At 36.1% G+C, this 14,009-nt stretch overlaps 1 protein-coding gene across 1 annotated transcript; it reads left to right on the top strand.

Moving 5' to 3' along the window:
* The first annotated feature begins 231 nt into the window (after positions 1-231).
* On the top strand, positions 232-10,776 carry LOC127736034 (ADP-ribosylhydrolase ARH1-like). Its single transcript, XM_052246533.1, has 2 exons — positions 232-586; positions 9,362-10,776. The coding sequence occupies exons 1-2, from the start codon at positions 359-361 to the stop codon at positions 10,514-10,516; spliced, it is 1,383 nt and encodes a 460-aa protein (XP_052102493.1). The 5' UTR covers positions 232-358; the 3' UTR covers positions 10,517-10,776.
* The last annotated feature ends 3,233 nt before the right edge of the window (positions 10,777-14,009 follow it).

The raw sequence follows: 14,009 nt of genomic DNA, 5'->3' as shown, positions 1-14,009 counted from the left end.
TTCAGCTGTCCACTATTTTTAAGAAAGAGGAGGGTTAGTCTTAAAAATATAGGACAGTTAAAGGTAACATAATGGTTTCTTACATGTAAATGATAGTCCTATCACTGACATAAAGAACGGGTACAACAATAGAATGACGTCAGACTCGCAACAATGTTTTGATGTTAATTACATGAATTGAAACGCCCCTTTCTGTCTATCGTTAACATTCGGTATTAGGGCATAATGTGAGAGAGTAAGGGAAATAACCGAAAAGTATTATCTAACGTAAACAAAACAGAAAGAAGAAAAACCAACTCGCATGGACAACTGTTGCTAATGCCTATATTTAGAAGCAGAAGTATTATCTGTCATTAAAATGGCACCTCCAACAATATTGGAAAGATATGTTGCCGCGATGGTGTTGAGTGGCGTAGGCGACGCGATGGGATATAAAAATGGAAGTTGGGAGTTTTGTCATTCGGGGAGCGCTATTCACCAGGAAGCTAAAGAATTGGGAGGAATTGAAAAGTTGAAGATTACATTACCAAAATGGATGGTTAGCGATGACACTGTTTTACATTTGGCAACTGCAGAAGCTTACATGGTATTTATAATTTTATTTCTCTAATTCTTTGACAATTTATACCTTTCTGCACTCATTGTATAAAAAAATTTAATCAACGTGTGGTTGCCGGTGATCTCAGAAGATGATTGGATGAATTTAAGGGTCATAACCTTTATCAGCTCAAAATATGCTAACAGGTGTTAATGAAATTGACAACTTTGTGAAATGTGGAAGGAACTCGAAGGGGGTTTTGGTTTAACAAAAATTGAAAATGTATTTTTTAATCATTAGAGAAACAGATTCTTACATAGTTGACCCCCCCCCCCCCCCCCCCCCCCATAGTTACTCGTGAATTATCGGATTTATCCAATCTCGATAATTAAATTATAAATTTTGAAGTCCTCGCCAAGGCTCAGACTTTAAAATCGATAATTTAACTATCTCGATTGGATAAATCCAATAATCCACTGGTATCAATGTAAGAATCTATATTTATCTGTCTATTCTGGGGACAGTATGTCTAATGTCAATATATATATTCCTGGTCTATTATAAACTTTTTCCGGAATCCGAGTCAGTACTTTACTTTAACGTTATATCCTATAGATAGATAAATAGTAAGTAACATTTTTATACAACCGCAAAATTTTTGCGGTCGTATATTGGTATCGCGTCGTCGTCGTCAGCGTCGTCCGAAGACATTTGGTTTCCGGACAATAACTTAAGTAAATGTAATTAGAAATCTATGAAATTTAAATACAAGGTTTATAACCACAAAAGCAAAATTGGGATTTATTTTGGGGATTATAGTCCTAACAGTTTAGGAATTAGGGGCCAAAAAGGGGCCCAAATAAGCATTTTTCTAGTTTCCAGACAATAACTTGTGGAACGGTGTATATATGGATCTCTCTGAAATTATACCACAAATTTCAATACCACAAAGGGATGGTTAGGATTGGCTTTGGGGGGTTATGGCTCAAACCGTTTAGGAATTAGGGGCAAAAAAGAGGGAAAAACAAGGGTTTCCTGGTTAATAGACAATTTAAAAAAAAGTACAATGTTATGTTTGGATTACCTCCCTTACACTGCTTTTAAATTATGTATAAAGAAATGTTGTATTGTCTTGAGGTGATAAGCTGTCAATTTATTTTTAGAAGTTACTATTTAAAAATGCTGATTGAGGAATATTAATTTTAGCCATGATTATGTATGTCATTTTCTATTTTAAGACTTTTATGATGTATTTAAATGGGTAATTATGGTTGCAAACTCCATTGGAAATTTGAATTGAGAGTATGACCATATCTTGAGGGAAAGAATTTTTTTTTTTTTTTGGGGGGGGGGGGGGTAAAAAAGAAATTGTGAGGGGGGCAATTTTTGGGGGGGGTATCAATTTGCAACAGCATAGTGTATTCCTCAAAAGCAAAAAAAAAAAACGGGGGGTAAATTTCTTTTAATTTTTTTTCGGGGGGGGGGGGGGGGGTCAATTCGCAACAGCATAGAGTATTGCACTAAAACAAAAATTGAATATAAATTCAAATCATATAACCAATTCTAAGTTCTTTGACTACAGTTATTCTGTGTCAGAAACCTATTATGTGTCCAATATTTAATTACAATCCAAATCAGACCTGTTGCTCTGACTCCAACGGCTGTTTTGCCAGACAAGCTGGGGCCGTGGGACTAAAGTACCATGCAATGATGTCATTTTTAAAGTAATATATATCTTCGTTTTTTCAGTTATGGAAAAGTTACTATATATATCTTAAATTGTTAATATTGCCTACCAATACATAATACAATGCAATGTTTAATTTTTAGTTTCCACTACAAAATATATGCAATCTTTACTCTTCAGTGCTCACCGAGACTACTTTAAGTTTTATATGAATATGCTTCTTTCAAGCTACCATCCGAAAAACACTTTGCCAACAAAAAAAGTCTTTTAGCAACAGTTACATTGTACTTTGACCGTTAACCTATTGACCCCAACATATATGGGATTTTCACCTATATCTTTCATCTGTATAAGTTTCATTCCAATCAAGAAAGTGAAACTTAAGTTGCCATCTGGAAACCATTTTTTCAACCCAAAACATCTATTTTTAGCAATTACAGGTGACTTTGACCTACTGACAAAAGAAGAAGGGTTTTTCCCACTTCCATATATCTTCTATTTGTATCAGTTTCATTCCAATCAAGCAAGGGAAACTTAAGCTATATCGAATCCGAAAATCGTTTTTCCAAACATTTTTTGAATAGCCTTGACCTAGACTTATTCACACCAAAATTTCCAGATTTATTTCTGTTGCCTTTATCATCTATCTGTATAAGTTTCATTTCAATGAAGCAAATGTTACTTCAGTTAGCTTCCGGAATGTAGTTCCGATCAAACTAACTCAAGCAGAAAACTTAATTAATTGAAATTCACTGCACCATGACCTAAGGCGACAGTGAATCGAAATAGTCGTCAAACTGATGTGTACTGATAGTAATGCAACTTTATAGAAAATATCATTGATCTATCACAAGTAATTCCAATCAAACTGACTTAAGCAGAAAACTAAACATTGAAAACTGCTACTTTATTCAAAGTCACTGGACCATGACATAGGGGAGAGGGCCTCAGAAAAGTCGTCAAACTGATATGCACTGATAGTAATGCAAATGCATACAAAATATCATTGATATATCACAAGTAGTTCTTATCAAACTAACTTAAGCAGAAAACTTAACAATTGTTGACGCCATCTCCGCCGGAAAAGCAATCCCTATGTCTCGCCTGCTGCGACTTTCGTCGAAGGCGAGACAAAAATCAGTTGGGAATGGGAGATCAGTACGAAGCACACAAATAAAACAACTAATATACAGACAAAACACACATAGTACCGATATAAGAGAAGTCGCAGTTACTAAAAGTTTATCAAGACAAAAAAAAATGGAAAGCAAAAAAAAAGTGTGAGAGCATAAAAAAATAAGGGAACAAAAATGTTCTAAGTTTTACTTTGCCTGGGTGAATTGTATAATTGCAGTTTTGTGAACTGGAAATTTACAAACAATTTCTATCCTTTAAATCATGCCAATACCGAGTAATTGCTACTGGATGGATGTTACAATGTACCAGAGGTGGATCCAGGATTTTTGAAAGGGGAGGCGTAATTTCATAAATGGCTTATATACCTACAAAAATGTTTGGACGATTTTATGATATAAATCGTGAAAAACATGGTATACTTTTTTTGGGCAATCAAAAGGGGCGTACGCCCTATACGCCCCATGCCCATGATTCCGCCGTTGTGTACCCTCAGGGACTTAATAGTACGTCAGGTGCTTTATATAGAGATTTTTAAACACAAAACCTAATAAAACTGTTATCACAGAGATATGTCTCGCCTTTTTGTAATTTTGATGATGCAAATGTTGAAATTAAAATAGCAATACTTTAACATGTAAGTTATGCAAATATTCAAAGTCGATGAACCATGACTGAAGGTACATGGCTAAAAAATCTACATGAAAATGAGATGTGCCAATGCTTATACAACTGCATACTAAATACCATTGACTTATTATAAGTCGTTCCCTTTAAACAAACCTAAACACAAACATTAACTTGTAAACTATGTAAAAGTTTCAAAGTCAATGAACCATGATGAGGGGGTGGGGCTATATAATCTCCATGGAAATGATACTTGCAAATGACAATAAATTTGCATATAAAATATCGTTGACTTAACATTAGCAGTTCATCTTAAACTGATCTAATCACAAACTAATACATGTAAACTAAGCAAAAGTTTCAAAGCAATATAGACCATGACTGAGGGGGCGGGGCCAAATATTATCCATGGAAATGAGATGAAACTGAATACAAATTAACATTGGCGTACCACTAATGGTTCCCCTTGAACTGACCTAATCACAAACTAATACATGTAAACTAAGCAAATTTTCAAAGTCATAAAATTGAGAATGGAAATGGGGAATATCTCAAAGAGACAACAACCCGACCAAAGAGCAGACAACAGCCGAAGGCCACCAAAAGACCATGACTAAGGGGACGGAGCCAAATAATCTTCATGGAAATAAGATATACCAATGCTTATACAACTGCATAACAAATATCATTGACCTACCACTAGTAGTTCCCCATAAACTGACCTAATCACAAACTAATACATGTAAACTAAGCAAAATTTTCAAAGTCAACAGACTATGACTGAGGGGGCAGGGCCAAATAATCTCCATGGAAATGAGATGTGCTAATGCTAATACAACTGCATACCAAATATCATTGACCTACCACTTGTGGTTCACCATAAACTAGACCTAATCACAAACTAATACATTGTTGACGACGCCGCCGCCGCCGCTGCCGGAAACAACATACCTATGTCTCGCTTTTTGACTCCGTCAAGGCGAGACAAAAACCAGCTGTTCTCTTGGATTCGATTAAAAAAAAGTCCTCTCTATTTTGCATTGGATATAGCTTTGCTTGATTGAAGTAAATTACCACAATTAAACTTTGTTTACCCTTTCTAAAAAGTTGCATGGGAAATAACATAATGTTATGTATTGTTTATAAACGTGTTTGTCCTTTTCCGAAAATCTGCCGACATTTTAATTTCACGTTCTTCAGATTTCCACAACTTGCTAAACCACTGAGAGTTTCTCCAGTGTGAATCGTCCAATGCTGTTCACTGTACGATTCAAACTTTTTTTATTATTTTCCCATCTATAAATGAAGACTCGACGGTGACAGGCCCGCCCCTATCTCCCACCTCCCACTTTTAGAATCTTTTTTGTCGAGCCTGCGACTTTTGTCGCAGAAAGCTCGACATAGGGATAGTGATCCGGCGGCTACGGCGGCGTTAGCTAACTTCTTAAAAGCTTTATATTTTAGAAGGTGGAAGACCTGGATGCTTCATACTTTGTATATGGATGCCTCATGTTACGAAGTTTCCGTCAGTCACATGTCCAATGTCCTTGACCTCATTTTCATGGTTCAGTGACTACTTGAAAAAAAGTTAATATTTTTTGTAATGTTAAATTCTCTCTTATTATAAATAATATATTTGGTATGTGCGTACCTTGCAAGGTCCTCATGCCTGTCAGACAGTTTTCACTTGACCTCGACCTCATTTCATGGATCAGTGAACAAGGTTAAGTTTTGGTGGTCAAGTCCATATCTCAGATACTATAAGCAATAGGTCTAGTATATTCGGTGTATGGAAGGACTGTAAGGTGTACATGTCCAACTGGCAGGTGTCATCTGACCTTGACCTCATTTTCATGGTTCAGTGGTTATAGTTAAGTTTTTGTGTTTTGGTCTGTTTTTCTTATACTGTATGCAATAGGTCTACTATATTTGGTGTATGGAATGATTGTAAGGTGTACATGTCTAGCTGGCAGGTGTCATCTGACCTTGACCTCATTTTCATGGTTCAGTGGTTATAGTTAAGTTTTTGTGTTTTGGTCCGTTTTTCTTATACTTTATGCAATAGGTCTACTATATTTGGTGTATGGAATGATTGTAAGGTGTACATGTCCAACTGGCAGGTGTCATCTGACTTTGACCTTATTTTCATGGTTCAGTGGTCAAAGTTAAGTTTTTGAGTTTTGGTCTTTTTTCTTATACTATATGCAATAAGTCAACTATATTTGGTGTATGGAAATATTCTATGATGTACATGTCAGTCTTGCATGTTTTATTTGACCTTGACCTCATTTTCACGGTTCATTGCTCAGTGTTAAGTTTATGTGTTTCAGTCTGTTTTTATTCTTAAACTATAAGCAATAGGTCAGCTATATTTGTTGTATGGAAGGATTGTAAGCTGTTCATGTCTGTCTGGTATGGTATATCTGACCTTGACCTCATTTTCACGATTCATTGGTCAATGTTTAGTTTTCTTGGTTAAGTCTGTTTCTTAGAAACTATAAGCAATAGGTCAACTATATTTAGTGTATTGAATGATTGTAAGGTGTACATGTATTTCTCGTTTGGTTTATATGACCTTGACTTCATTTTCTTGGATCATGTTAAGTTTATGTAATAGTTGTAGTAAAGCTTTCATTTAGGACTATCAACATAATATCAATGGTTAGTAAAGAAGGCGAGACATTTCAGTGTGTGCACTCTTGTTTCTCTCCCACCTATTTTTTGTCTCCCACCTCCCGCCCCAACCTCCCTCAAAAGCTGTCCACCCCCTCATTCAATAGGCCCTATTGTATAGCATCTGCATTAGAATTTAAATAACATTTGATAATAAATACTTTTAATACATGCAGTTGTCAGTCTTAGATTTTTATACGACCGCAAAAAATTTTTGCGGTCGTATATTGGTATGACGTTGGCGTCGTCGTCGTCGTCGTCGTCGTCGTCCGGCGTCGTCCGAAGACACATTGGTTTTCGCACTCTAACTTTAGTTTAAGTGAATGGATCTCTATGAAATTTTACCATAAGGTTCAATACCACAAAAGGAAGGTTGGGATTGATTTTGGGGGTTATGGTACCTACAGTTAAGGAATTAGGGGCCAAAAAGGGGCCAAAAATAAGCATTTTTGTAACTTCCAGACATAACTTGTGTGTTAGTGTATGGATCTCTCTGACATTCTTCCACAAGGTTCCATATCACACAGGGAATGCTGGGATTGATTTTGGGGGTAATTGCCTCAAAATATTAGGAATTAGGGGCCAAAAAAGGGGCAAAAAACAAGCATTTTTCTAGTTTCATGACAATAACTTGTGTGTAAGTGTATGGATCTTTCTGAAATTGTACTACAAGGCTCCATATCACAAAGAGAAAGCTGGAATTGAGTTTGGGGGTAATTGCCCTAAACGTTTAGGAATAAGGGGCCAAAAAGGGGCCAAAAATAAGCATTTTTCTAGTTTCCAGACAATAACTTGTGTTCAAGTGTATGGATCTCTCTGAAATTGTACCACAAGGTTCCATATCACACAGGGAATGCTGGGATTGATTTTGGGGATAATTGCCTCAAAATATTAGGAATTAGGGGCCAAAAAAGGGGCAAAAAACAAGCATTTTTCTAGTTTCATGATAATAACTTGTGTGTAAGTGTATGGATCTTTCTGAAATTGTACTACAAGGTTCCATATCACAAAGGGAAAGCTGGAATTGAGTTTGGGGGTAATTGCCCAAAATGTTTAGGAATAAGGGGCCAAAAAGGGGCCAAAAATAAGCATTTTTCTAGTTTCCAGACAATAACTTGTGTTCAAGTGTATGGATCTCTCTGAAATGGTACTGCAAGGTACCATACCACAAAGGGAAGGCTGGGATTGAGTTTGGGGGTGATGAATCATAAGGGGGTTCATAAAATTTGGGGGGGGGGATTTTTTTTTTTTTTTTCCTTTTTTTCTTTTTTTCCTTTTTTTTCTTTTAAAATTTTCCATTTTAAGTTGGTTATTTCTCTGTTTTATATTTAAAAGCAAATAATAATGATATGGTAGGAGATACACACCAAACAGGATGTGTAAATTATTATATAAAAAGTATTGTGCAATAGCAAGAAATTTTCAATTGCACAGTATTGCACAATAGCAAGAAATCTTCAATTGCACAGTATTGCGCATTAGCAAGAAATCTTCAATTGCACAGTATTGTGCAATAGCAAGAAATATCCAATAGCACAATATTGCGCAATAGCAAGACATTGTCAATTGTACAGTTTTGCGCAATTGCAAGAAATATTCAATTGCACAGTATTGTGCAAAAGAGGATACTTCGTATAAGTTGCTTATTTCTTGACCAATTTCAATGGGGTTTTATTCTTGAATTCTTGGGGTTCTTAAATATGCTGATTTTAACCGTGTATTAAGTTTTTGGATTTTGGGCCCCGTTTTTAAAATGGTCCACATTGAGGTCCAAAGGGTCCAAAATTAAACTTAGTTTGATTTTAACAAAAATTGAATTCTTAGGGTTCTTTGATATGCTGAATCTAAACATGTATTTAATTTTTGATTATGGGCCTAGTTTTCAAGTTGGTCCAAATCGGGGTCCAAAATTAAACTTTGTTTGATTTCATCAAAAATTGAATTCTTGGGGTTCTTTGATATGCTGAATCTAACCATGTATTTAGATTTTGGATATTGGACCATAATAGGTGAATGTTCAATTTAAAATTTTTAAGTTCTAAGACCACATTCATTCTGTCAGAAACCTATGCTGTGTCAAATATTTAATCACAATCCAAATTCAGAGCTGTATCAAGCTTGAATGTTGTGTCCATACTTGCCCCAACTGTTCAGGGTTCGACCTCTGCGGTCGTATCAAGCTGCGCCCTGCGGAGCATTTTATTATAGCTTTCTATACAGTATTGGTTTAAATCATTGTAGAAGGTCATAAAGAAATGCCTGAAATATTTGCCACTGGACGTTAAGCAACCAACAATCAATCAATCAAGCATTGAAGAAGGCTGTAACCCACATCGTTTGGTCTCTGATTGATAGTCGTCTCATTGGCAATCATACTGCAAAGTCTTATTTATGGCATTATTCATACCGCAAAGTCTTATTTTATATTAACCAAAAGCATTTTAAATGTGCCTGGCCCATGCTATTCCAAGTTCAATGCATAATGTAAAAATGAACATTTACTGGTCAATAAACCAAATTCGAGTTTTATTTATGAACGAGATACACATGTTGACAAATGGTGTCGGCGAATATAAAAATACAATACAGTTCCTTAATTGAGTCGGTTAAATAGTCCACAGGCTATTTGACCTGATCCGGCTGTATAGCACCTAAAGATCTGAAGATATTGCGTTGTTAAAGTTATTTTTGGTGATTTACAGGAAACCAAAGACACAAAAGACAAAGAAACTTTATATAAGCATATTGCAGAAAAATATAAAAATGGTATGCGCGACATGAGTGGAAGGGCACCTGGTCCAACAACAATGGATTCTTGTCATATGCTGAAACCTTCAAGAGAAAAGGGCTATGAAATTCCATTCAATCCGCGAGGTGGTGGCTGTGGCGCTGCTATGCGGGCAATGTGTATTGGTCTTGTATATCCGAAATCTGAAAATCTATCCGATTTGATCGCCGATGGAATAGAATCCGGACGTATGACTCATCACCACCCAACGGGATTTTTAGGAAGTTTAGCTGCCGCTTTGTTTACATCTTACGCCATACAGAACAAGCCAGTAGAACAGTGGGGTGCGGGTTTGATGGACACTCTACCCGCTGCCCGTAAGTATATACAGGACAGGGGTCATGCGGTTAATGAGAATTTAAAAGAATGGGGATATTTCGAAAATGCATGGAAAAATTATTTAGAAACACGAAACATTACATCTGGGAATACTCATCCGAAATTCCCATCAGATTATGGAATCGAAGCACGTGATAAATTTTACAAGTCTGTAAGTTTTTCCGGTTGGGGTGGGGCTAGTGGACATGATGCTCCAATGATTGCATATGATGCTATACTCGGCTCGGGAGATAGTTGGATTGAGATATGTAAAAGGGGTATTTTACATTCTGGAGATAATGACAGCACAGGAGTTATGGCAGGTTGTTGGTTTGGAGCAATGTATGGACTTTTGGGAGTTCCCGATAATCATCATAAAAAACTTGAATACCGAAAACGTCTTGAAAAGGCCGGAGAAAAGCTTTACAAATTGGCACATACAGGAAAAGAAAAACAATCATCGATAGTTTCTTGTCAAACAGAGGGTAATGACGAAACTGAGGCTTGTAGTGATTCAAGTAAGAAAAGTCCTTTATCTGCGCATGATCAAGGAATTTCTGAGGAATCAAGCCAGACAAATGAGGTAAAAAGCACAATAACGAATATTGTAGAAGGCGGAACATCTGAATCTAAAGACAGTGAACAAGTTGACAAAGCAGACCCAGTGGAAGTTAGTGTAGACAGGTCAAAACAAACAACCAACCAAGATACAGATACGAAAGTAACAGAAAAAGTGCAAACCAATGTTTGACGCACTGTCTGGAATTTTTCAACAAATTGTTTTTGTATTTAACAAAATAAACTATATGCATACGTAGCATTAGAGTATACTCTTGCACAGGTGGAATATAGGTAATATCAGTAGTTTGCTAAAAAAATGACTTAGATATAAACTGATTAAGTTTTAAAAAGCACTAATCTTAGTATCGTTTGTTTTATCAATCATTTGTAGAAGCTGTATTTTTTAACTGAATATAAAATGTAATGAAATACAATAAAACTGTAACCAACTGTGATGTCAGTTATGTTCAACATTATACATAAAATGTTAGCGCCGCCGATATCAACTTAATATTAGCACAAATAGAATAATTTACATCAGCCTCAATACTGTAGATGCATGAAACTGCATTAACAAACTGTATATAATGAGTTTTGTTCATTGTTGAAAGCCATACGATGACTTTTAGTTGCTAATTTCTACGTCATTTGGTGTCTGGCGGAAATTTGTCTCATCTGCAATCATGCCACATCTTCATATTTTTATGTGTATAAAATAATCCTAGTATAAATCACATTCTCAGTGTAATGGTAGTTTTTATACGACCGCAAAAAAATTTTGCGGTCGTTTATTGGTATGACGTTGGCGTCGTCGTCGTCGTCCGAAGACACATTGGTTTTTGCACTCTAAATTTAGTTTAAGAGAATGGATCTCTATGAAATTTTACCATAAGGTTCAATACCACAAAAGGAAGGTTGGGATTGATTTTGGAGGTTATGGTACCAACAGTTAAGGAATTAGGGGCCAAAAATAAGCATTTTTGTAACTTCCAGACATAACTTGTGTATTAGTGTATGGATCTCTCTCACATTGTACCACAAGGTTCCATATCACAAAGGGAATGCTGGGAATGATTTTGTGGGTAATTGCCTCAAAATTTTAGGAAGTAGGGGCCAAAAAAGGGGCAAAAAACAAGCATTTTTCTAGTTTCATGACAATAACTTGTGTGTAAATGTATGGATCTTTCTGAAATGGTACTACAAGGTTCCATATCACAAAGGGAAAGCTGGAATTGAGTTTAGGGGTAATTGCCCAAAACGTTTAGGAATAAGGGGCCAAAAATAAGCATTTTTCTAGTTTCCAGACAATAACTTGTGTTCAAGTGTATGGATCTCTCTGAAATTGTACTGCAAGGTACCATACCACAAAGGGAAGGCTGGGATAGAGTTTGGGGGTGATGAATCATAAGGGGGTTCAAAAAATTGGGGGGGGGGATTTTTTTTCCTTTTTTTCCTTTTTTTTTCCTTTAAAATTTTCCATTTTAAACTGGTTATTTCTGATTTATATATAAAAGCAAATAATAATGATATGGTTTAAATAGGTAAATTAAAAAAATTTAAGTTCTTAGACCACATTCATTCTGTGTCAGAAACCTATGCTGTGTCAAATATTTAATCACAATCCAAATTCAGTGCTGTATCAAGCTTGAATGTTGTGTCCATACTTGCCCCAACTGTTCAGGGTTCGACCTCTGCGGTCGTATCAAGCTGCGCCCAGCGGAGCATTTTATTTTTTGTTACTATCTTATCTGATTCGTGAAGAAAGGCGATCAAAAGAGCATTTTACTAACATTTGGTCTTGACAATCTAATTCTCGTACAATAAAAAAATAAGGAGAGGTGGTATGATTGCCAATTTGATAACAACCCACCAGAGTCCAATTGTCGAGGATGTAAGCAACTATAGGGCACTGTACCTTCAAGAATGAGAAAAGTAAATGCCACATAGTAAGTTAAAAAAAAAAAGGCCCCGACATGACACAATGTATGTGAAACAATTTAAAAGAGAAAACCAACTGCCTGATGTATGCTAAAATCAACAAACGAAAAAACAATATTTCAAACAGTAACCAACGAGAACCACTGAATTGCAGGCTTGTGGTATGTAACGTGAATGCAACAGCACAATATAAAAGTAAAATATTAAAATCAGTAAAAGCTGGACTCATCAGATCGGCACACAAAAAACCCTAACAAAAAGGTAAAAAAAAAACAAGGTACTGATCCATAGGTTCTCGCAGTTACTGAAAGCTAGTTCAAAGCCATGGCAATTCTAACATGAAAAAACCTTGTTTTTCCCGACTACCACTATAAGTATTTTACATTTATTTCTATGTCAATAGTTAGTCACGTTCACAATTTTAGTGAGTTCACCGGACACAAGTTTGAAATAAATGGAGAATGTGTCCATGTGACACAGATGATGCCCCGCTTGCATATAACGTTATAAAGGGATATAACTCAAGAACGGTAAAAGTGACGCCACCCAAATTCGAACTTGATCTGTGTTTTATGGTAATAAACATTGTGTATAAGTTTCATAACATTTGATTGAGGCAAACTAAATTTAGAGAACGGAAACTAATTTTGGGACGTACGTAAGTACGGACGAACGGACGGACGGATAAGGGTAGCACTTAAAAAATCCCTGAAATTGTTAGTGATTTTATAAAATCACTGAAAGTATTGCTAGGGATTTTGTAAAATCCCTGTTTACAAGTTTAAACTTGATATAAGAAATGTGTTTTACTTAATATAAATAAACCAAAGATTTTGAAATACACTTTTTTAATAAACACTACCAGTATACTACACTTAGAATTACATTTGAGCGCAAGAAAATCTTGTGAATCGGCTGAATCCCGGGGTCGAAGTTCAACATATCAACGGAAATTTTTGCGTGTGCTATCGTTGCTTTACATCGAGGCCACAGCTTTTCAACCAATCGGGAAATGTTTACTTGGGGCATACATCTATTTTTACTGCAGGTTTTGACATGTTTAAATCGGCAGTGGCGGATCCAGAAATTTTCATAAAGGGGGGGGGGGCACTGACTGCCTAAGAGGGGGCCCGCTCCAGTCATGCTTCAGTGATTCCCTATATAATCAACCAAATTTTCCCACCAAAAGGGGGGGGGGGGGGGGGCCGGGCCCCCTGAAAAACCCTCTAAATCCGCCTCTGATCGGGATTATAGAAAAATGGAATGTTGTTGGTAGATACAAAACAGAAAATGATGAACACTTTTAGCAAAAGATAAATTGGATCGGGGGTCTGTGTATTCACATTATTTGTACAACTATCCTTACTCTTGGGAAGCGTGTGCTTTACATCGAGGCTTGCGTTGCCTTACATCGACGCCATAGTAGTTCAACCAATCGGGGAATGTTTATTTGGGGCATACATCTATTTTTACTGCAGGTTTGGCGTATTTTAATCGAAATTAGAGAAAAATGGAATGATGTTAGGAGATAAAAAACAGAAAATGATAAATACTTTTAGCAAAAGATGAATTGGTTCGGGGTTCTGTGTATTCACATTATTTGTACAACTCTCCTTACTGATGGCAAAAAATGGAATTTCCGTGACCTAAATGGTTCGCGAAAATTAATATTTTTATATATAGTATAGTAACTATGATTATGAATAAAAGGCATACGATTTTTTTGCATGATAAGTTTGGGTGAC

The sequence above is a fragment of the Mytilus californianus genome, unplaced genomic scaffold, assembly GCF_021869535.1.
Source record: "Mytilus californianus isolate M0D057914Y unplaced genomic scaffold, xbMytCali1.0.p SCAF_3, whole genome shotgun sequence".
NCBI classification, from domain to species: domain Eukaryota; kingdom Metazoa; phylum Mollusca; class Bivalvia; order Mytilida; family Mytilidae; genus Mytilus; species Mytilus californianus.
The sequence above is the reverse complement of the archived record's forward strand: the minus strand, read 5'-3'. Positions and strand labels throughout refer to the sequence as shown.

Bases quoted from the DNA above. Each gene is read 5' to 3' on its own strand.
- LOC127736034 (XM_052246533.1), top strand. From the start codon at position 359: ATGGCACCTCCAACAATATTGGAAAGATATGTTGCCGCGATGGTGTTG. The intron at 587-9,361 runs GTATTTATAATT...GGTGATTTACAG, and splicing joins CAACTGCAGAAGCTTACATG to GAAACCAAAGACACAAAAGA.